The 25,000-nt window shown below is 43.7% G+C and overlaps 1 protein-coding gene across 1 annotated transcript; it reads left to right on the plus strand.

Moving 5' to 3' along the window:
- Window positions 1–2,251: 2,251 nt before the first annotated feature.
- Window positions 2,252–24,917, plus strand: LOC120519241 (probable E3 ubiquitin-protein ligase HECTD4; the record flags this gene model as incomplete). Its single annotated transcript, XM_039742390.1, has 14 exons — window positions 2,252–2,376; window positions 2,464–2,617; window positions 7,428–7,531; window positions 9,347–9,551; window positions 12,490–12,609; window positions 12,709–12,813; window positions 12,899–13,062; window positions 15,581–15,826; window positions 18,776–18,968; window positions 20,770–20,874; window positions 20,965–21,053; window positions 23,070–23,236; window positions 24,503–24,638; window positions 24,773–24,917. Coding segments are annotated over 14 exons (2,058 nt in total), but the record flags the coding sequence as incomplete, so codon positions are not given.
- Window positions 24,918–25,000: the final 83 nt, after the last annotated feature.

Below are 25,000 nucleotides of genomic sequence, written 5' to 3' on the forward strand. Positions count from 1 at the left end.
TTTCATAGTTGGGTAAGACCTAAAACGGTCCTTTCAAAGTTTGTTTCTTTCATTTCTTCTACACTGTCACCGTGTTATTTTATGTTCAACTTCTTGTTGGTTCAAACAATTGGATAAGCAAATGAAATGAAGAGCAGAACAGTCATCCTAGAGTAACTTACTGTATGGGGAGAAATCGAATCATTTGATACAAGTAGTTGACATTACTAATAATGTTTTCTCTCATCATTGTTGACAAGTGTATGATGAATTGATAACTAACTGAAACTCTTGTCTTGCTCATGGTCAATCCTGGAGCTTAGTATACCTTTCAATCCGTAACAGAAATGTCCGAAGTAAAAACGATGACACATGTCAAGTGCTGCCCTCTCCCCTGAGTTAATGTTGTTGGGCCCTATAGAAGAATGCAGACACGGTGTAATGGATCATGCCCACCTAAACCCCCCGTCATGTCCGCACATCTGAAGTAATGTCAACAGATATGAACAAATATGAAAATAGACGTGTTAAAGTTTTATTTAAAAAACGTAAGATGGTACCACTGTGGGCCTTACTATTATTGTAGTTATCTCGTCTGTCTGGCAGAGTCTCCCGCCTGCTTGCCCACTCCGTCCTCTTTATCCTCTCCTTTCTTACTCCTTATCTCTCCTCACCCTGAACTGCTCTGGTTCAGTGGTTGACTTGGGCATCTGGATTGATTTGGCTCAAAACTCTTGAGGACTACTTCCTGGGTCAGGGTCAAAGGCTTTAGAGTCTTTCAACCCAGAGCCCTCCGGAGCCCCTAAAAAAAAAAAAGAAAAAACTGGATCCACATGGCATATTCCAAGCTGTGTGGTCCTACCCTTTCTAATGGTGGGTCATTTACTGCTTCCCCAGCAACTTGGTGTTAATGTCCCGGCCTCCTGCCTGTCCTGTTTGGCTTGTCTCTTATTGTGAGGTGGGCGGGATTGCTTGCCCTCTGAGATCTTGAGGGGATTGTTGCATATTTCTACCCAGAAGACCCCGATGCTCTAACGCATTGTTTCTCAACCTTTATGGTCCCTTGACCAAATTTCTTCTTTTTAACGTTATTGATGACCGAATAACGTCTCTCTTGGTCAATCAACTGCGAATGTTACGGTGGGCTTCCCCCTGGGTGAAACAAGCATGGGTGTGAAAACATTAGGAGGAGGGGTGGGTTCCCTTTCGTGAAACAGGAATAGATAGACACAGGGAAAAATATCACACATAGATACCCACATGGGCACCCAACAAGGTCAACCCACAGTGGAGAACCCCTGCTGTAATGTCTCTTGTCTGAGATTTCCTATTACAGAGCCGCTCTCTCTTTCTCTGTGTCTCTGTACCCCATGTGGTTTTGTTTCCTGAGGTATCCCACTTGAAAGACCCTACTGTACGGCAGCAGACACCAACCGTCACCACCACACTGATGATCACATGTGATTGAAGCCCACCTCAGGTCTGACAATCACACCCCATTCAACAATGGGGACATAAACAAGACGCCACACCCACCACTTTTGCAGTCATACAAGATTCACCAGGGGGAACCGTCCTTCTGTGTCTGGCAGAGTCTCCCACCTGCTTGCCCACTCTTTTACAGTAGAACAATGATTACACCTTAAAATATAACATTTTCTCTTAAGTGTTATATATATAAAAAAAAACAACAAAAATGCATTTATCATAATAAATAATCTGTGGTGGGCTGGCGCCCTGCCTGGGGTTTGTTTCCTGCCTTGCACCCTGTGTTGGCTGAGATTGGATCCAGCAGACCCCCATGACCCTTTAGTTAGGATATAGCAGGTTGGATAATGGATGGATGGATGGGTAATAAATAATAAAATAACAGCATCAGCTTTTAAGCCTAAGCTCCGAGGTCTTATCATGCTAGGTGCACATTGGACCAGGATTCAAATTCAAGCAGGTTAGGAAATGGATTGATGGGTAAATGTTGTCTCTGAATGTCGACAGTGCTTAGTACATAATGAGCATTCAGGCTACTGGCCAGATGATTATAATTGTCTTTTTTTTTTTTGTTTTTTAAAACGGTAGACGTTGGTCTGAAACCGCAGGTCCCTCCAAAGCAGGCAGACATGAAGGACTAATAATGATTCCACAACCTTTTTTTTTCTTTTCTTTTTGCCATGTGCTAGTCAAACTGAGTACAGATAAGCGCATGTGACATGAACCGAGCCGGGCAGTGCCTAACAGCTTGTAGTGATGGTGCCCACTTCCATTTCTCTTACAGGAACTGCAGACTAGCATCTTGTCACTTGCAACCAAAATCCTGGTAGGCTGCGATGAGGTTTTGGAGACTCTGCAGCAGGTCACCACTGCCCTGATCAACAGTGACATCTCTGACCGGGAGAACAGGTGAGTCCTAAATGCCCACTCCTGCTGTTATGTGAGACTCACTGGAGCAGATGAGTCAAATATTTAAACCGCTGTTGTCACCTTTAGATTGAAAGGTCTTGAACAAGTGACCAAGGCCACAATGCTGGGTCACCTTCTGCCGGTGCTGCTGACTTCTCTGATGCACCCCAACTTGCAGACACTTACCATGGCAGATGCCCTGATGCCTCAGCTTGTCCAGCTTGTGCTGTATACTAGCCAGGTAAGAACATTATGGAGGGGCTCGGTTGATTGTTTACACTGTTAAATTGTCATTTTTATTTTAATCTAAAACAAAATGAATTCTGGGTGGCTTGGTTTTGCCTGGCAACAAGGAGACCAGCACTCACATCCTTGGTCTACCCTGTGTGCAGTTTGCAGGTTCATCCGGTGTCTGTGGGTGGACAGATTTCTTCTCTTAATCCCAAAACATGCAATTTAGGTGGACTGGTGATGCTGTATTGGTGCGCGTGTGTGAAAGTGTGCGATGGATTGGCACCCCATCCAGGGTTTTGCTCCTTCCTCGTGCCCAGTGTTTGCTGATATAACTTCCCTGTGACCCTTCCCAAGATAAGCAAGTCTGAAAATGGATAGATGGACATGAATTCTACTCTGTACCTGATGTTTAAGTTCAAACTGTTCGATAATTTACATATAATACAGTGCTGTGTATCCAAACATATCTACTCTATAATAAAACACTTTAGGTCTGTGTTTGGTCCCTTAGCCCTCAGAGCATTCTCATTGGCCAGTTTGGCTTTGGTGTGATTGGCCAGTTTGGCATTGATGATGTAACTGAAAAAGGAAGTCCAAGTGTGAAACACACAAGGAGGAGTAAAAGCGTACGAGGAATGTTAAGAGAGTTACCCTCAAAGATGAGAAGTATAAAAGTGGACAGGTGCCCCTAGAGTAACGACAGACCTTGAGAAGCCAACTTCATGGGAATGTGCTCAGGAGAGATTTGGACTCACAGGGATACCAAGGAAAGGCACTGAAGGGTACACAGATGGCTAGAGATAGCAAATATTTTTAAATTATTCAATCACCCATCTTCAACAGGCAGCGTGGCTAGTAGTTAATACTTGAGCAACTTCACGAGGCCTTTTATTCTAACATTTCATAAATAGATAGACAGATATGAAAATAGATGAATGTACCTGGAAAACACTAACAGACAGATTGGTACTGTGGTCATCTGAGGGAATGACAGTGTGATACCAGAATAAATTTTGGGGCGCAAATCTGCCATCCCCGTTTACTTAACGGCTCAAACAAAAATAATGCTCGATGGCGTAAAACGGAAACACAAATTTCTGCCACCAGGATAACGCGGCTACTACAGTAAATACACAGCGTTTTTACAGTACAGTGAGTCTTTATAGTAAAGATTGCTTTGTCTGCCTACAGGTAAATGAGGGTTCTCGTTCCAGGTGGTCCTGCTTTTATGGCCTAGGGACTAGAAGGGGGGTGGTTTCTCTGCACTGTGGAGGAAGAAGGAGATAAGACAGTTAGCAGCAGCATGCCGTCTTGATCTGGGCTGGTATCATATACCTGGGAGGAACTTGGAGGTGTGAGCCTCTGACAGTCCCAAGGAGCTAAACACAGAAAGCATGGACTATGTTATGATTTGGAGTTCCAAACAAAAATAGCATGTCCTTGATGAAGAGTCGTAAACCAGGCCAGGGCCTACCCTTCCCTGCCTGGAAATAGGCCACACATCAAGCAACCTGACCCCAAACTTTACAAACATCCCAGAATGTCTCAGAGTGTCTCTGAAGGGAAATGGAAACCATAAAAAAATTCCTTTTAGCAACAGTCCACAAAAGTACATTTGTAAGTAAACATTTAGCGGACAAGTGGGCTTCCAAAACCTATAGTTGATGTTACTTTAGATGAACTAAGTGGAATGGACTGGTGAGCTTTGTGGGCCGTATGGCCTGTTCTCGCCTAGATTGTTCTAATGTTGTATCATTTATTGAAAGAAATCCAAAAAAAAACGAAAGTAGCTAAACAGCCAAAAAGAAATTTCCTAAAAAGACACTGCAAGGTGAACAGGTCTCAATACGTAGCCCAATAAACAGAATCCAAGAACATGAGCTAAAAATCCACAAACCCAGAAACCTCAGAAGAAAAGGCAAATCTTTACGGTGGCCTCCACAGGGTAAGTGCTCTACTGCAGAGCTCCTCTTCTCTGGTTCAATATGTAGCCAGAGTGATATCATGGTGGGCCCGCCTCCTTAGGTGCCACGCAGAGAATGCAAGAGAACAATAACTACAAAAAAATACGAGGGATGTTCAAAAAGTTTCCGCACTATATTTTAACTCTGCTTATTAAGAATTTCAAAAACAAATGACATCGCTTTTCTACATAGTCACCTTCCTTTGTGATTTTCCCAGTCACATGACACTCTCAGACACGACCAATTACTACTCCTCCCTCCCGCCTTCACCGTTTCTAACAAAAAAATAGTGCGGAAACTTTTTGAATGCCCCTTGTACATAATAACAGGAAATGTGAAAATAATCATTTAAAAAAAAATAAGGAAGTCACAAAAATGGAAAATGAAGATAAGCCAGGGATTCAAACAAGATTTGACAATCAAGTCCCCACAGTAAAACAAAAATTATATACCCATAGTTTTTATTTATTTATTTATTTATTTTTTGTGAATTTACTAGTGGAAGTTGTCGTGATGACGTAGCTTAGTGCAGCCCCCTCACGGGTCCAGTGTCCTGGCTTCAGGACACTATCAGCTTTCCTTTCACCTTGCCATAGAACTCCATTCTGGGTGGATTCAGGTTCCAAGTGTTTCCTGTGTGTGAGTGGGCTCAGTGGTGGATTGTTCCCCTATCCAACGTACCCCCCAACCCAAACTGGAATTATATAATTGGAGTAAATGGGCTTGAGAAAGTCCTATTTTAAAATGGCACAGAAGTGTCATTTAACCAGAGGAAGTGCTATGACGTCTTCCTAATTCTTTCCATTTATATAACGCTTTTCTCACTACTCAAAGCACTAGTGAGTGGGGCACCAGATCAGCCACCACTAATGTGTAGAATCCACCTGGATGATATGATGTGTGAAAGAATACCACTTGACACCAGAAGAAGGTTTGGGGCAGCTGCCCGTACACTTGAATAAGGCTGCAAAAAAAGAAGGCAGTTAGATACAAGTTCTTTACAGGTTTGAGTCCAAAATAGAACTGAGAAACAGAAGAAAGATGGCAGGTTTTTAGGTCGGTCGGGGAAGTGATGTTATCGGGACCAGAACTGGGAGTGATGTTGCCGGTAAACGGAAGTGATGTCATCGGGTCCAGTACCAGAAGTGACATCATTGAATCTGGAACCGGAAACGGTGTCATCAGATCTAGGCAGAATTTCCCATGTTTGGTCTTCAGGGATAATAGAGAAAGGATTATTGCACTCTGCCCCCTCAGACATTTTTGAGCCAGTACACTCACCACACATTGGCTATTAAGTGGTGAATTGGTAAAAGGGAGCGCCAATCAGAGACGGGGGTGATTGGGGGCCAGAATGCCCAGGCCATGGTGGGCAGTTTAGCCTGGACATCAGGATACACCCTACTCTTTATGAAGGATGCCCATGGATCTTTAATGAACACACAGATCTTGGCTTTAAGTCTCATCTGCACTGGTAACATTGTAATCGACACACAGACCATAGGGTAAGCACCACCTGCTGGCCTTGCCAGCACCTCTTCCAGCAGCAACCCAAGCTCTTCCTGGTTGGTCTCTTATCCAATTACTGGTTGGCCTTGAACGTGTTTAGCATCAGGCAGATGACCTGTTCTGAAGTGCAGGTGGTCCGGCCACTGTTAGGTCTCATTTATACTTCACGCTCAGAACGCTTCCGTGCACTCATCATGTGTTCCCAGCGTTCATTTGACGCGTCTTCTGAGCAGGCCCTCAGAAATTAACACGACGCGTGCGCAAATTGCAGTACCAGCAAAACGTCAGGGGCGCAGTGTGATAAAAGTTGGAATGTGACGTCAGAGTCTTAGTGTACTATCTACATGTGACAGAGAGCCTCTATGCGGATCCTAGTAGCCTCGATGTGTGATGAATGGTTTGATGTGGTGAAGCAAAATGCGGACAATATGCGTCACATATTCCCGATTGTAATGACACGCTATATTTTAAAAATCTCACATACCATCTTTTGTGGCGACTTTTTTTCTGGAGCTTCTTCCTGCCCCAACAGCAGCAATCGCCACACAGAACACATTAAATGTCTGATATTCCAACTCTCTGCACATTTAGAATCCTTAGATTTATACTTGATATCACTTTCATGACGAAATGTATTAAAGTATGTATGTTACAATTTACAGATAAATCGTTAATTTCGTTTAAATAATGAATACTGTTAATAATTACACACATGGGGGTGACACGGTGGGGGAGCGGTAGCACTGCTGTCTTGCAGGGAGTCACGTTGCTCGTATTCTCTGCCTGGAGTTCTCATATTTTCTTGTTGGGATTCCACAGTGTGCTCCGGTTTCCTTCCAAAGATATGCAGATTTGGTGACAGTAAAATGACGCCAGTGTATGTGAGTGCTTGTATTCACTTTGTGATGAGCTGAGTCCCCATCCAGGGAGTGCTGTGGTAAAAAAAAAAAAGTGAACAGATGATCATCCATCCATCCATTATCCAACCCACTATGCCCTAATTACAGGGTCACGGGGGTCTACTGGAGCCAGTCCCAGCCAACACAGGGCACAAAGCAGGAAACAAACCCCGGGCAGGGCGCCAGCCCACCGCAGGGCACACACACACACAAACACACACCCCAAGCACACACTAGGGACAATTTAGGATCGCCAGTCCACCTAACCTGCATGTGTTTGGACTGTGGGAGGAAACCGGAGCAGACACAGGGAGAACATGCAAACTCCACGCAGGAAGGATCCAGGAAGCAAACCCATGTCTCCTTATTACAAGGCAGCAGCGCCACCGTGCCGCCAACAGATGATCATTCTTTGCCTTATGTCATCTTCTTCTTTTGGTTTCAGACAGCCTTGCTGCTCAAGACTCAGTCTCCTGTGTTCTCCGAGCAGTCCGATGTGCCAGGTGGAAAATCTGAGCAGAAAAGCAAAATCAGCATCTTCGAGGACAAGTACAAAATTTTTTTCTTTTCTTTGCATATAATGGTGGGTGGGATTTCTGAGTTACTGGGGCAATGAATGGTCAGACTCGCCTTTCTGGGTATCAAACCACCCCGTGTTGGACCAGACAGGTTTGGAATGTGGCCGAGGACGTTTTATTGCAACGATTCTGTCCAGCTGTTGTGGGATGTTTACGGGAGAGCTCCGCGTACAGAGGGCAGGACCTTGTTGATCAACGACAAGGTGAATTTCTTCCAGCTGTGATGCTTTTTATTTTTTACAGAAGAATAAAGAATGGCTAAGTCACCATACGTGTAGAATTTTTGTCTAAATAAAATAACACAAGAACTTCTGCGTGCTGTAATGACAGAATAGGCTGTTAATACACCACTAGCAATCAGAGCCGTAGATCTCGTCATATTTGATGTGGGCAACAAGTAGCTGTTTTTTTCTCTTCACATTATTTATTGGGGACATTACAGTCATTGCACATTTAACTGTTTATATATTTGTGGTTAACAACAATTATACCAGTACGTTGATGCATCTACCAGTATCAGAGCATTTCAGATCCTATTGATTAGGCCGTACAACGCATTCAAATTTATCGATGAGGCCGCCTTTGCCGGTGCTTCTTGCCTCGAGTCAAGGCAGCCATTATGTCGAGTTCTTCCAGGATTTGTCAGGAGTCAAAGGTCATAGACTGAAACCGGCACATCAAGATTTTAGTCCTCAAAGGTATCTGCAGACTGAATATCCCGTCACACACACACACACCCTCTTCAGTATGGCGTTTTTGATTGGGTGAGAACCGCTTGTAACAGTTAGAAAACTGGCTGGCCTGGCCACTCGGACTGCTACTTCTGGTCATATTAGACTCCACCTTAAAGTGACTGTCTCACTCTGTAATGGGGGACGGTTTAAAGTTGGGTTGGAGGGTCACGTCGCACAGCCCTCAATGATCTAAACTCGTGCTTCTCAAGTAAACCCTTCAGGTAGAAAGGAAGTAACATAGGGGTACCACCCTAACCCTAACCCTTCTTTCTGGAACTGGACCGTGTGGATCATTGCATGAAAGCTGCCCACCGCTAGAGCCCTTACTGGATTGCCAGAGTCACATATCTGAAGTTCAGCTCAGCCGTTCTCCTTGACATCTTTATAGAAACCAAGTGGCTTCAGCAACATGAAGCAGTGGCCGAATTCGAGCAGCAACCGCAGAAGTGAAAGTTTTGAAAAGGCCTCGTGGAGTCTGTGAAACAGAAAGACACAGAAGCAGGAGTTTTACTTTTTTCTACTTCAGAAGAAAACTTGAAAATGTTTCTCATAGGTAATATTTTTGTCACATTTGGACGTTTTCTTTACTTGTTACACCAGGGCTCTCACTGTCCAAATCTTCGGCAGCAGCTTGTTACCGAATCCCTCTGTCAGGCCGCGCGTTACTGGTTGTTGCAAAAAAAAGATTGCTAAGTGTGACGTGCCAAGTGACTTTTTTTTCAATTGTTTAAGTTGACGTCATCCACCGGCGAGGTCAGATCCTGTGGTCTGCAAGTCTGACATTCCCCAGAGCTAGAAGTTGCATAATGTGACATCGGCTTTAGGTGACAGAATCTTGAAAAATGAGCCAATTAACATCAAGACAATAAAGTCCATTCCCTTAGCAGTAGGAAATGGCATTAAATTGATAAAGTGGCAGGAGCAAAAACCTGCAGCCCCTGCGTCCCTCTGACCTGAGTTTGGCAGCCCTGCTGCACACTGTCTAACTGTGGATACAGAAAGACAAATCTTTTGGCTGTCGTTAATCTTTAGGTTTGTTTGTGTTTCTCCAGCTTTCAGATCTTAGAAGAAAGGGAAGAACCTGGTTTCCTAACTGGCCTGAAGATCCCTGCCCCGTGGGCTGCGGGTAAAACAGTTGAAACTGTTCATCCTGTTAGAGACAACTACAAGTTCAAAGAGACAGTCCACATCCCTGGAGCCCGCTGCCTCTACCTGAGGTTTGACCCCCGCTGTTCCTCTCAGTATGACTACGACAAGGTGAGCCATACTTGACTCCTTCAGCAGTCTCTTGGAGTTGTGTGATGACAGTAATCAGGCCACTTATGCTTGGTAGTGTTGGTGAAGTGTCCATGCAGGAGACACACTCAAAATCTAGAGCTTTTGTTACTTTAGAGTGGCTCCATAAGTTTCAAAAGATTATTCTCATTGATGCCTTCTGGACAAATAAAGTTCTGTCTGTCTGTCTGTCTGTCTATCTATCATATGGTGCCTTTCACTAGGACACCCGAGCGTCAGCCAGCCCAAACCCCGACACGAACACACAAGCACAGTCCCGGATATAAATAAAGGAAGGATTTTATTATAAATACCTCCAAAACGTGTTACATAAACACACATCACTGGTTTCTCTCTTCCTATAATAACTCTCTCTCACCACCGCACTGCCCTCCTCCAGTCAAGTGTTGCCTCTCTACCACCCAGCTCCGACTCGCCTGGATAAGGGAGTGCGGCCCCTTTTATTACAGAGCCAGGAGTACTTCCCGTGCCAGGGTGATTGCCCGATCAAAATACTTCCGGGTCACATGGAAGTCCATCACCACAGTAGGGAGCTTGTTTCCCTGCAGCGCCCTCTTGCGGCACCCCGTGACCCCAGCAGGGCTGCCTTGCCAGACTACATTTCTCGGCATGCCCTGCTGACTTCACACTGGGCACGGAGAACCAGGGCTGCTGCAATCTAATGAGTCGGGGGGTATAAAAAACCTCCAGCGATATCTTTCCTTTTTAATGGGCTGTCCATCCACCCTTTCAGGTCCTTCCTTCTGGGTTTTCTTCTGGTCGGGATGCCTGTCCAGCCCTCGTGGCATCTACACTATCAGTCTATCTTATAGTGCCTTTCACATCTATCTGTCTGTCTGTCTCTGTATTCATATATCTGTTGTGTAGTGCCTTTCATGTCTCTATATATCTATCTCTAACCTGTGAAAAGGCACTATATGGGCGCCGACCCGACACAGACTGACACCATGAGGCACACATAAAATAAACTATTTATTTTCTTCCCTGTGTCCCAAAGGCACAACACAGTCCCAAAATAACACCAAACAAAACACCACCACAAAAACACTTCCTTTCCTTCACTCCTCTCGGCAGCTTCCTCTCCCTCTTCCCGACTCTGGCCCTTGAGTGCTGGCTGCAGGCTCCTCTTATAGCCCACCCGGAAGTGGTTCAGGTGGTAATTAGCCTAATTAGGCTGCACTTCTGGGTGTGGCTGCATCACAGCCCAGGCAGGCTCGTTAAGACGTTCGGCTCCCCCTGGCGGTGGCCACAGAGCCCAAAAGGCATGAGCTCCGATGTTCCACGATTGTGGCCCTGATACCGCCCAGGAGGGCTGCCACCAAGTGTTCCGGGGAACGTAATGAGCCTCCCATGGCAGCTTCCCCAGATTCAGTACCAAAGGGGCGTTCCGGCCGGGCATGGGCCCCGGCCATCTGTCACAAACCCAAATTACAAAAAATGTAGGGTGAGGACCACCTTCCCATCACTGTCAAGGGTCTGCCCTCAGCAGTAAAGGCTGATAAAAAAGGCCACAGTCCCTTGCGGTTCACTGATTGTGCTTGTGGTGTGGTGAGTTCTCTGGTATTTATTGTGCTTATTTGCGATTTACTGGATATTTTGAACCCTTGCCATATTTTTTGACTTTGCCTGCTGGATTGTGTGTTTGCTATACAAATACTTGTTAGCCTTTTTAGGCACTTCGGAGCTTCAGTATTTAACGGAGGTTTTGGTACATATATATCTTTTTATTTCTAAAGGTTCTTCTTTGCCCTCTTTAACTAGCTGAGGTTTGACAGTCTCACCCTTCTTGTGGGCATTTTGAGTCTTTGAGGGACTTCTGTGCTTGGGAACTCTTTAGTTCCTAACATGGACACATTGACATTCAGGCCCACAAGCATATGGGTCAGCAATCAATCTTATTTATTCATCTTCTCCTTGAGGGAAAACATTAAAGTAGCATTTCCCCACCTGTTTACCATGGTGGCATTACAGGTGGGCCACAGCTGAACCCCCCCAATTGGTCTAACTTTTGTGCTAAATTCACAATGGTGGCATCACAGGCAGGTTCTCCAACCCCTACTCTGACCATCGTTTTTGATTCGTCACAGAGGGAAAGATTGGTCAGTTGCGCTTGATTCATCTAATGCTCTGGTGATCGACTGTGACCCACCACAACACCCTTCACACTCCCCACCCAGCAGTGATGACCTCACTGAATTTATCTGAGTTTGGCGTTTGAAAAACCGGGTCATGACACCACAAAGGTTGGGAGAGACTACGTTAGAGTAGTCAGTGAAATACTTAAATCAGCCCATGGTGCCTTCAGTGGGATTTGAACCCAGGATGGTGAGAGTGTCAGATGGTGGCTGTAAGGACTTTGTTTGTTACCATGCCATTCCTAATGCATTCAGGGTAATATACATTTGTTTGTTTGTCTTAGACATTGAGTTACTAATATATTCGGTTCTCCTACCGAGTCTGTCTTGGCACGGATTCTACCAGAAAGAATGTAGAAACGATTCTGCTCTGTAAATTGGATGGCTGCACTTTTCTTTTCTTTGCCAGCCACTCTTTCCTAAATCCAAAGATGCCGAGAAGTGTTGAGATCCGGATAAGGTGCAGGCCAGTGAAGCCATGAAAACTCTCTGTTGTTTTCTTGGGACCACTGGTGACGGTACGAGCCTTGTGAAATGCCAGGGTGACCTCCTTGCCACTGTTAAGTCTCTTTTAAGTTCCACCACGGCCTGTCCCATAGAGCTTCTCTCATTCAATACTACGGTCAAAAAATCCAACAAGAAAGCTCCTCAAATTTGGATTGCACCATCTACTATTGAGTGAGCAGTTTTGAAGCAGATGTCCCTGTCATTCTATGTCTGCCTTTGAACTCGTCAGCCTCTAACTGAGTTGTTTTTCTCGGCAGCTGGTGATCTACGCAGGTCCAAACACAAACAGCAGGAAGGTGGCAGAATATGGAGGCAACACACTTGGCTATGGTAGCCGCAGTGTCCTGGGTACAGGATGGCCAAAGGACTTAGTCAAGGTATTTTATGTTCGGAAATTCAAGTAATGCCACACATTGTCCTTTTCTTAATTTCCTGTTATCTGGTAGGTCATCTTTCCACTTTCCTCTTGTTCTCAGGTTGAAGGGGATACTGTTACTTTTTCGTTTGAGATGAGAAGCGGCAGAGAACACAACACTCCTGATAAAGCAATGTGGGGATTTTCTTGTACTGTCAGGGCTCAGGTAACAAATTCGGCACCTTTTTATAATTTAAAGCAAGCGAAATTCTTGCCCGTTCAGGGACTTGATATGTGCGATCTGCTTGTAGGAGTCATCTGAAGACGTGTCGGGAGGTTTGCCCTTCCTGGCAGATTTGGCTCTTGGCCTTTCTGTCCTCGCTTGCTCCATGCTGCGCATTTTGTACAATGGACCTGAAATTACTCGGGAGGAGGAGGCCTGCCAGGACTTGCTCTGCTCCAAACTCCTGCAGAGGTTAGAATTCATTTTGTTTTGCTAGCGAGTAGAGTGTGCCTCACTGGTCTGGTTAATCAGCAGCCAGAGAGTTCGTGTTGACCCTCCAGCATCTCCACGGTGTTACCCCACTGCACCTGAAAGACCTCGGCCTTCTCTGAAAGTCTCACATCCACCCATTCAGCTTCATTTGCCCAGATACAAATGTCATCCAGTGTCAGATTACAACCTTTAGTTCATGGGTGTCACGATTTGAAGTCCCAAACAGGACAAAAGGGTGTGAGGCCTTTAAAATAAGCCACAAAAGCATGCCAGCGTCTTAACCAGCCAGTCCCCCAGCTGCTACCAGCAGGCTTTACCCTAGACATGGTTATTAACGGGAAGCAGGATTTCAAAGATCAGGCCAGGTTGGGGAGCATGCACTGGTGTAGTGCGTTACCACACCCCCCCCCACATGACAAAACAGCTCGGGATCCTGGTTGGCAACCCCCCAGGCAGACACACGGTCCAGTCCCACCCTCTGGAAATGACCCTCTATCTGCCGCGGCCAGGGGTTACGTGGGCGTCCCCTTGGCCTGGTCCAACAATGAGGATCTTCTGAGCCGGATCAGCCTTGGGTAATCATGCCACATGGCTATAGTGCCGTAACTGATGCTCCCTGACAATGCAGATCATGTGCCTCATTTGGGACTCCGTGAACAACAGAAAGTCAAACCACATGAAGTAGTCCAGTCTTCATCTCAGGTCACTGGATAGCATCCATGTCTCTCAGACAGGAAGTACCAGGACTCTAAAGACTTGGACCTTCGTTCTTTTGCATAGATATCATGAGCACCACACACCCCCTTAAAGTGACATCATGACCCCCCCATACTCTCCCAATCCGTCTACTGACTTCATAGGAAGAGTCACCAGAACCACATGAATGTCACTGCCAAGGTAAATAAACCTCTCAATGAGGTTGACATTTTATCTGCAGACAGACACACTGCTGATGGCCATGCCCAAGAGGTCATTAAAGGCCTGGATCTTTGGTTTTTATCAGGACCCTTGCAAGCCCAGACACTCAGATGGCCCATCAGATCCTCCATTGACTCTTAACCCTGAAGTGCCTCGACTCAAATATTTGCACTGTGATGGTCAGTTGCAAACATGCAATGTCTGCCTTAGAAGTGGACTACTTGCAGTTATGAGCTAGTAGGAGAACCCCATTAGTAGCAGATCCCAGATCAGAGCCTCCATCGACTCTGCGAATCATCGTCAGCAAAGGCAAGATAAGTTAATCTCTCTTCGCCAACAGATGCCCCTCAGCTCAGACCCCACGACCCTAGGCTGTGCCTAAGAGGTCATTAAAAGCCTGGATCTTGGTTTTTATCAGGACCCTCACAAGCTTAGACACTCAGACTGAGAAGGGAGAGAAACCGTAAAAAAAATCTGGCTTGTTGTCAAACGTGCAATGAGAATGTTGATAAAAGGAGATTTTTTGTTGAATGTGAGATAAACATAGGCAAATATAACAAACAGTGCTCAAAACAGCAGAAAGGAGTTGCCAATTCTAAGCTAACAGACTCTATCTGAAGAGCAAAATCCAGAGACAGAAATAAAAATAATCCGCAAAAAACTTAAGATCCAAACAAAATAGCAGAACTGCCCACCAACTCAATGACCCGCTGCTGAGCGCTCCTTTCTGGCTGATATATAAAGCCTCAGACAGGACCTAGTAGCTGTGTCGTCAAGATGGATCAGGGTTGTCAAGTTCCTTAAAAAAATTATAGTCCAATTACTGCTTAGAAAAATAGCCCAATGTCTGAGGTATACAAAATGACACACCGGAAAGCAGGGAGCAGTGTCAGAGCGAGAGGGTTAGGTATATACCAGTGCCTGATTATTAGGGGGGTTTCGGGGTTCTTTTGAGATATTTCAGAGTGACAGGATGGGTATATACCATCACACAACAAGGGGATCATACTACATGTGCAAGTAGCAGGGGAAGGGGTGCCAAATGGATGAAAAAATGGTCAGAATTATTTGGGCTGAAAAATAGCCCAAAATACCACATTGTTTTTTTTTTGTTTGTTTGTTTTTTTAAAGTAGCCCAGAAAACTACAACCCACAAAAGCCCATTTTATTCTCGTGGGTGACGATCAAAAATAGCCCAGTTGAGTGATGTGGCAACACTGGGATGGACCCATCTTTTGTGGTTCCACCTTCAAAACTAGAGTAGTGGCCAGAAATTTAAAGACATATAATTATAGTCTATAATTAAGAACATTAATCGAAATAACATCACAACATGAAGAATAACTACAGAAAAACAGAAAAAAACAAGGAATGGACCCTGGCCGTACAATAGCAGTAAGTTCCCTGCTGTAGGCACCAAAATCCAAACTGTTAAACATGTAAATGAAGTGACGTTTTGTATTTTTATCATTCTTGATTATCACTGTGCCCGAGGGTCAGACATGCGGGGAAGAATTTCACTTTATGCTATACAACCTTCTCCCTCAAGCTCCTTATGCTTGTTTCTGCTTTTGTTTAGGTGTCAGTGGCAGGTTGAAGCCAATGGTGCAATATCGCCAGCACTCACGCCAAGCCCTTCCCCTCTGCCGCTAACCATTGAAGAGGACCGAGAGTTCACCTACCCCTCGGATGTGTTAATCCCCCCTTCAGGACCAATCTCAGGATGTTACTTTGATCTTCCACGCATCCGACTGCCCCCTGGTATCATGGGAAGGCTAAGGGAGATATCTGGACGCGCCCGTCCCCAGTTCAGACCCAGCATCAAGTAGGTGCAGTTCTTGAATATTTTACTCATTCAGGAGGTGACGAGTGTGACTCCTCCGTTCGTATATGAAAGTACTTTCTCATTTCCATTGTACTCTCTGTGCTAATCTGTACATTTGTCAGGTATGTCTGAGTTAAGCTTGGTAAGTAAATCTGTGCACTGTCAAGGAGATGGTACTAGCACAGGAAATCAGGAACAGATGATCAATGGGTCTTAGGTAGTGAGCGGTGGGTACATGAAATTCAACCCAGTAATTAGTTTTCCTGGCTTTTATGGGTGTGGATATCCATTTTCTGGGGGATTGGGGCCTGTTCATTAAGCTATTTGTCTTCTGAATAGCAGTCTGTCCATCAGTTGCGTATGACTTGGTTTTCACATCTAGTACAGCACTGTGTAGTAGAAGAGGTTGATGTATTTGAAATTGAAGTAAAATGGAGGTTAAGCGGCTTGGATTTTTGAAATACAGACCCACAATCTCTTCTTGTAGTGGCCACAAAATACACAAAAAGACTAGTGTGTCTCAAAGTAGGCCTCATCCCAGGTAATCAGGCGCCAAACTCACTAGCCAGGTTGATGGATAACACATTATTTGTCCCCAAAGGGGAAATTAAAACTTTACAGAAGCTCAAGAAAAACATAAACTCTATAACAAACCACAACCCCCTCCAATCCCATCACACACAAGAACTTTTGGCTTGGGTAATAAAAGAGCAGCAGCTGTCAATAACTGACATGTGGCTGCCCAGATGTGCCACAGGTTTACATTTAAAGGCTGTAACACCAGATGGTGCTATACCAGTGCTTAACCCGACACACAGACACTGACAACACGTTTTAAAAGCACCCAGAAGTTGTTTTAATGCTTCTTTTTTGATAATGGTGCCTCCAAAACACCTCAGCCACAATAAACAGGTAATTAAACACCAAAACACAAATATTTATAAATCAAATCCCTCCACCACACCTCCCACCAAGTTCTATCCTCTACCTCCCAATTCCAGCTCGCCTGCTGAGTTCCCATCAGTCCTTTAAATAGTCCTTGACCCGGACGTGCTTCTACTCTTCCGTCCATGTGACTTGTCAGCACTTCCGGGTCAGACGAAGAATTAAAGTTCTTTAATCAGCCCGGAAGTATTTTGGGGCTCCCACTTGGTAGTACTTTCGGGCTATGGATGAGGCATGGCTCCTCCGGTCCTCTCTCAGCTTCTGTTGGCGGCACCCACGGTAACCAACAGGGCTAAGCAACCGAACTCCAAGTCCCAAGAGGCCCTGCAGAAATCCGGGGCACTGTTACATTCCAAGGGAGCTGCCATCTAGCGTTTTGGGGGAGGCAGTGTCCTTGAAAGTCTTCCTTCCTCCATCCTTCCATCGCAGGGTCGTCCTGACCGGGTTGAGCTGCCAGCATTCCCTTACAAGACGTTAACATTTCAGTACAGCAGGTCCAGCTTGTCTTGTCCAGAAATGGAACTTGCCCCATGCTGATAGAAGTTTGTTTCTTCCAAAGTTCCCCTGGTTGAAGTCACCAGCATTCTAGGGTCTGGATGATTCTTCATTAGAGAGTTGTGTAGCAGTGTGAATTACTTCTGTTGCTGATTTAGCCGACGTTAAGCAGTACGATGAAACATCTCTCCCTTTTGTACCTTCCTGCTGCAAACAAATTTCCCTTTGGGATAATAAAGTCTACCTAACCTGATCAAACCCTAGGTTGTAACACGGACAAATTCAGTTAGCATTTCAGTATCTGGGTCACACATTTTAGTTTTAATTACAATGAGCTTGCTTTTTTTACTTTACCCTATTCACATAAATATCCAGCCCCTCCTTCCCGACTGCCTGCTTGATCATATCAGATGAAAGCTTTTGAATAATAAATTCAATCTGATGTAAAAAAGTTAGGTTGTGCACAGGCCCAAAACAGGCCGCTGGCATTAAAACTGTAAAAATAGTTTAAAAGGTCTTAAATGCACAAAAATGTCCTTCAAAGGGAGGGTGACCGTAAACCTACAGGCCTAAAAAACAAATTAAAAAAAAGTTCTTTAAATTCAAAGAATTTATTTAAGAAACAGTGCATTGTCTGTGACAGTTTAAACATCTTGTGATGCACAATTTGCATGTTTGCTCTCTGGAACTGCTGCTACATGTCCAGCAGTTTGCAAACGTTCTATATTTGCACTGTGAAAATGGCATGCTGTTCTTTAATTGCTTAGTTGCACATACGTGTTGATTTGTTTATATGTATAATCCCCCATTATAGTCCTCCCTATGGTATCTATATAGCACTTTTTTATGCTGCACTGTTATCACTGTACTGCCCATGTATAGGTAATATGACAGTAAAGTCCACTTGAACTTGAATTTGAAGAGCAACAATAACATAAAATACAGGCAGAAAAGATTTCCCTTAAAAGGCAATCCGAAGCAAACAATTCCAAACCTGTAAACCAGAGAACAGGAATCCAAAAGCAAAGCTGGAATCCACAATAACCAGAAAAACCCAACACCAGTACCCACAGCTGAAATGCACTCCACAGCAATCGGAATACACCTGAGTTAGACTATCAAGGCAGAGGGCGGTTCTAAACAGTGATGTCATGGTTTCGCCGCCTCTTGGGAGGTTCCACCCACAGAACACAAATAACATAAGAAAACCGTGTAAACACTAAACAATAAATAAACAGGAAAATTAATCTCACAAATTGCAAATCACACCTGGCCCCAAGGATTTTGGGTAACGGATTGGGCAAGTGTATTTTCAAAGTCAGAGCTTTGTACCCGGTGATTTCAGGGAGGTGATGTCATCCACCACACTGAAAATCTTAGTAAGGTGTTGGTGGTTGTAACATGATGCGATTGTTGAGTCTGAACATGTATTCTTCATACGCCGTGGTCAGTGTGACCGTTACCTGTTGCCTTACGCAGCCTTTTGCTGTCTCTCTCTCTCTCTCTTAGGGAAGTCATTCAGCCAGACGTCATGGAAGAGGTGATTGTTTCTTGTGTCATTAAACACCTGACACTGATTGACGCCTTGCAGTCGCTCATCAATTTTCAGTATCGGGAGGAACACGCGGAGGAGTACGACCTGCTCTGTAAGATTATGGCGGAGACCTTCAAAAAGATCAATGCCATGGAGCGGCAGCTGCAGGTAAGGTTTACCTTTTACAAGAATACCAAAACTGTAGGGCAGAGAGGAGGCAGGGCCTAAAATTTGGGCTTTTTGAGATTTTTTTTAATGGGGTTGGCAATAAAGATGCTGTGGGAGAAAATATAAGCCATGATATTAATTGACAAAAGAAAGGCGTTACTTACAAGGGTTCATAACTCTAAGCAGAAAATGAACACAATTATGAAGTACAGAGGAAGTTTCCCACCCCCCATATGTCTAATCCATCATGTCTGAGAATGCTGATTCCACATATCTTTTTATTCCAGTTCTTTATACTATGATATTGGTTTAATCCTGAGTGTACTTCTTCCAGTTTATCTCAAAAAAAGTGGGATGGGAGTGAATGGTCTCCACTCACGGATCAAACTTCTTACGATGAAAGAGGGGAGCTTTGAAGTCAGGCTTTGGCTGATGAAGCTGCAACTTGTAGTGATTAGCAAAACACGCCAAATTTGCCTTGCCTCAGTTTCGTCGAAAACATAGAAATGTTTGGAAATTTCGGCGAACTGTGCAAAATGTTTTAAGGTCAATGGGGGGAGAAATTTTATGCTAATTTTAAAGTTTATAATGGCACAGTGGTCTTTTAAGTGTCCATGAGGGCTAGGGAAGTGTCAACCAACTATGGTGGACTGATTATTGTAGCCATAAGTGTGACCTGAGCTGTGAGGTACTACACCACCGTGACCCTCTGGGATAACACGAATCAAATTTAACATCAGAACAGTAACATTGCAGACAGTGGCAGCAGGAGCAGTAAGCATGAATTCACTGATTGTCATGTGCATGTAAAAGTTATAATGGACACCAACATGAAAGTGTGACCCTTTCATCCTTGTATCTCCCTATTATATTGAAAATGTTTTTCTGTCATGTCCGCGTTATTCAGCCTTGACCACTCACCTTCGCACCGCTCGCCCAATTGTTACTCTCTCTCTACCACCCCATGACTCTGTCGGTACTGCTATCTCACCCTTCAACACAGTGGGTTACAATGGCCAGGGCAGAAAAGCTAATTATCAATTCAAGAAGGTCAAATTTTAGATTGTGGTAGAAAAACAGCGGCGAGAGTTGATAATAAACATAAGAAAAAGAAAATGAACAAAGAGAAACAATTAATAAACGAAAAAAGAGAAAAACATTCCAAACAATATGTGAAAAGAAATGCAAAAAAGCAACATTAAGTATATAAAATGAAAGTTAGAGGATAAAGTAATTCATAGCATTGTTTTTGATGAGGCTGTATTGTTATTAAATTTTTTGTTTACTTTTTATTACGTTTTACTACTTTTTTACTATGTTTTATTATTCATTGATATTTAAATAGATAGTTTCAGTGACTTACGTGTTAACGACTTAAGTGTTTTTCTCTCTGTAATAACTAAGGACCACACATACAATTGCTTTCTCTAACAGAGGAGCGCCCCGACGCCCTTCGAGTGGCTCAGCCTCTGGCGGTTTGTAAGCGAAGCAAGCTGGTTTGCAGAGCCTCCTACTTTATTAAAAAATTGTACATTAATGCTGATTCTTACAACAGACATAACTGAATTAGTTAAAAATACAAGTTCAGTGGCCAGGACGCTCACACCTCTAAAGGAGGTAAGACCCTAGCAGCAGCTCCCAGGGGGATTCTGAGTACAGCAAATCACAGCTACTGACAAGCACAGATGGCTTTCTAAGATGATCAAACTGATTCTCCAGTGTCCTTTTACATCTCCTGTCTGCTTGATGCTTCACATCAGAGAGTCTGCTGTCCCCACACATCTCTTATGTTCCCTTGCAGAGTGTGGCTGAGCTTGAGCAGAAGTGGCAAAACGAAGTGGAGGAGGCCCAGCAAGGCAAGCTAGAGAACAATGCTCCGTTCTTCAATGACTACCACTTCTTTGAGGTTGGTTGGCCAAATGTCTTTGTAACTGTTTGCCTGCCACACTCTTCTCTCAGTTAACCTTTCTGTGTTATTTTCCTCAATTGCTTTCAGAACAAGATGAAGGAACTCGAGCTGCTCTGCTCCCTTAAGGAAGTTTCGTTTGATTGCAGTGACTTGGAAAATGTGGTTATGACGCTGAGGTGAGTTTGATTCTAACAGTGACTTGTCCTCTTATTCCAGTCCATGGCTCATCATATAATATATATATAATATATATATAGTATATATATATATATATATATATATATATATATATACACACAGGGTGGTCCAGATCTAATTATGCAGATTCAGATCATCTGGATGACTTTGACTTATGCAGGGACGATTCCAGATTCTTCATATCGTCAGTTCGCACACTTCTCGACGGTCTGGGATTTTTCGGGTGTATTAAACTTAATAAGTTATAGCTTAATGATTGACGTATATATATATATATATATATATATATATATATATATATATATATATATATATATATATATATATATATATATATATATATACACACACACATACACAGTGCACCTGGAAAGTATTCACAGCGTATCCCTTTTTCCACATTTTGTTATGTTACAGCCTTATTCCAAAATGAATTAAATTCATTTTTTTCCTCAGAATTCTACACACAACACCCTATAATGACAACGTGAAAAAAGTTTATTTGAGATTTTTGCAGATTTATTAAAAATAAAAAACTTGAGAAAACACATGTATATAAGTATTCACAGCCTTTGCCATGAAGCTCAAAATTGAGCTCAGGTGCCTTCTGTTTCCCCTGATCATCCTTGAGATGTTTCTGCAGCTTAATTGGAGTCCACGTGTGGTAAATTCAGTTGACTGGACATGATTTGGAAAGGCACACACCTGTCTATAGAAGGTCCCACAGTTAACAGTTCATGTCAGAGCACAAACCAAGCATGAAGTCAAAGGAATTGTCTGTAGACCTCCGAGACAGGATTGTCTCGAGGCACAAATCTGGGGAAGGTTACAGAAAAATTTCTGCTGCTTTAAAGGTCCCAACGAGCACAGTGACCTCCATCATCCGTAAGTGGAAGAAGTTCAAAACCACCAGGACTCTTCCTAGAGCTGGCCGGCCATCTAAACTGAGCGATCAGGGGAGAAGGGCCTTTGTCCGGGAGGTGACCAAGAACCCGATGGTCACTCTGTCAGAGCTCCAGAGGGTCCTCTGTGGAGAGAGGAGAACCTTCTAGAAGGTCAACCATCTCTGCAGCAATCCACCAATCAGGCCTGTATGGTAGAGTGGCCAGACGGAAACCACTCCTTAGTAAAAGGCACATGGCAGGCCGCCACGCAATTCGGTGATGCGGTTGTGCCGCAATGTATCCAAAAGGGGTGAAAACATTTGCTCATCATGGCACGCAATTTGAAACTTAGGAATTGTTTTTCTCGGCAATTTTCTTCTTAATATTTTACAGCCACAAGTAACTGAAAATGTGGAAACTGAAATCTGTGAATATGGGGGTTCTACGGTATTTGTAAAACGTTGCTAACATCCCAAGGTGTGAGAACGATCATAACCTCAGGCCTCGGTCGGTTGTCATTTCCTAGGTTAAAGGTTTATAAGATACTTATTGTCCCATGTAATTTACTGTTCTAATCAATGTGAAACACGTCATCAGTCTCCAGCAGTGTGGTTATTAAGGATAATAACTTTGAAACTTCTCTCTTTCTTACGTGAAAAATCTCAAGATACAGTTTACTCAACACTGTTAAAATGTAATGTCTAATATTTGTTTAAAGCTGAATGTCTGTTTCTACGGTATGCAAGTCCACTAAGTTGATCCAAATTTTCCATTTTGTTTTTGGAAAAAGTGGATTATTTGAGCCGGTGACTGTGTCGGATGTTATTAAGTTCCCTGGCATCCCTTACTTGTTATAGTTGTTTTCTATCCATTCAGTTATATGATGATATCTCAGAATTATAGTTTTGACAGTAACTATTGATTACAACGTTATAAGATATTAAACAGGTCATAGAGCAGGCCATTGGAAAATAATTTCGTGAGAAAACCACCAATGAAAATCAATAATCCTTGGGAAAATGTTTCAGTTATCAATGCACAAAAATATATATATATGGATGTCAAGGCTAGTGTGTTGTTGTGGACCAATAGCATCCTTTTCTCTTTCAGGGAAAAGTTTTTTCAGGATGTCACAGTATTTGTTCAGAAATCTTCAACGACTTTATTGAAGACAAAATCCTTGGTGAAGAGCCTGATGAACCGGACAGAGCTGCTGTTGCATGTGACCATCTCTCCACAGTCTAGAAGCGTGTCAGGGACTCCAGCTGACACCCCAGGTATGTCATGTAAGCTGCCTACAGGTGTCTCTTTGGACTGTACTGATGTGCACATTTAGTACACGTTCTTCTTATGACATGTTTGAAAGCCGCCACCGGCAAACATCTCGGTGTCACAATCGGTGCAGTAGAAGCGCCTTTCTTTGCGCACTTTTCTTAGATTTTTTTATTGGTTGCCTACAAATGAGAGGGTACAAGGTCAGTGCCTGATACACATGAGTGACGTGCCCTTTGTGTTATTAAGAGGCTACGATAGCACAAGTCTTAGTTGCTTCCACATTTCCCCCACATGAGCCACAGTTGTTGCATTGTGAACTGCACTTAGGGGGCTAACACCTTTCTCGTCTTTCGTCTTGATTGCAGTCATTTTGTCTTTTGGCCACAAACCTACTTTGCAGCTTTACGTGATCAAAGTCATCAGGCGTAATATGGCAGTTCCATCACACAGTGTCGTATGTGTCAGATGTTTGATGACCAATTCACATTGTCTTCGCTACTGCCTGATTTAACTAATGGTTCAGTTTCAGTATTTTTTAAAGCTGGCTTTTCAGATTCTTGTTTACACACTTGCGCTTTGATGGAAGGCTCTGCCCCATCATGAATATTCATGAGTTATTTTAGAGTGGCAGAACACATAGAAATATTTATGATATTTTTGTAGCATGATGTTATTTTCTCCACTAGATGGCAGCAGAATACCGTCCCAAGAGATACTTAACACATTTAACGCAGATCATTACCGTCACCACGAGTGTGGCTTGGGCTTAACTGTAATTACATAGAGTAACGCTGAAGATTAAGGCCAAAAAGGTTAATCAGCACTAATTACTCTAAATGGACAACATAGTTCACTTTGATATCCTGGTTGTCTCTCTTTCAAAGCACATTAGAAAGCTTATTGATACGTCCCGACAGGCGGAGTAGTTGGTGCAGGCCTCGTCGTGCCTGTGGTACTGGTGCTGTCACGGCTGCTGTTTTGTGCCATGCTAATCACCAAGTGTTCCAGAGCAAAAGTGATTTGAAAATTAAGTGTATACCCATAGTTACCATTAATCATAATACTAATTATACATTTTATTTCTATATTTTTATATAAGATAGTCTTATTCGTGTTTTCACTTGCAGCATGTTTACAGTCGCCATTGCTCCTAACCTTCCAGACAACTGTTATATGTGGTTCAGTAATCACCTTTCTGGTTATCTAAGGCGTATTCTGTGCCCAGCGGTATAGATCCTGAATGTTGAAGGATATTTCCTTTTTCGTAGCTTGCAAGTCGGTCTCCGAGGCAAAGCCCATGTCTCACAATGTCAAACAGCCAGTTTTCCTGCGCAGTATGTCTGCACCCTCGGACCTGGAAATGATTGCCAATGAAGATCTTGAATTTAACCGGGGTACCCAAAGGTGAGATGTGCATAAGTTACCGATTATTACGCCATAATGTGCCATAAGTTCATGTTACAACTAACACCTGATAGTCCTATGCCAGTGTACGTTACCTCTTGGCATGTAATGTCTTGTCTGTCGTTTGGAATCAGGAGGCGTCATCATGCCACCAGCCACCGCAGCAGTTCCTTCACTCTGCTTCAGTCGCTGACCATCGAGGACTGCAGAGACAAGCCCACCTACAGTGTCCTTTTGGGGCAGCTCTTTGCCTTTATTGGAACAAACCCGGATCAAGCAGTAAGTTGGGGGCTTTCCTTCAGTGGAGAGAAGCAGATCCATATTTACATTATTTGCATTAGGATTTCTTAATGACATTCAAG

Source organism: Polypterus senegalus, unplaced genomic scaffold (assembly GCF_016835505.1).
Source record: "Polypterus senegalus isolate Bchr_013 unplaced genomic scaffold, ASM1683550v1 scaffold_2807, whole genome shotgun sequence".
In the NCBI taxonomy this organism is placed as follows: Eukaryota; Metazoa; Chordata; class Cladistia; order Polypteriformes; family Polypteridae; genus Polypterus; species Polypterus senegalus.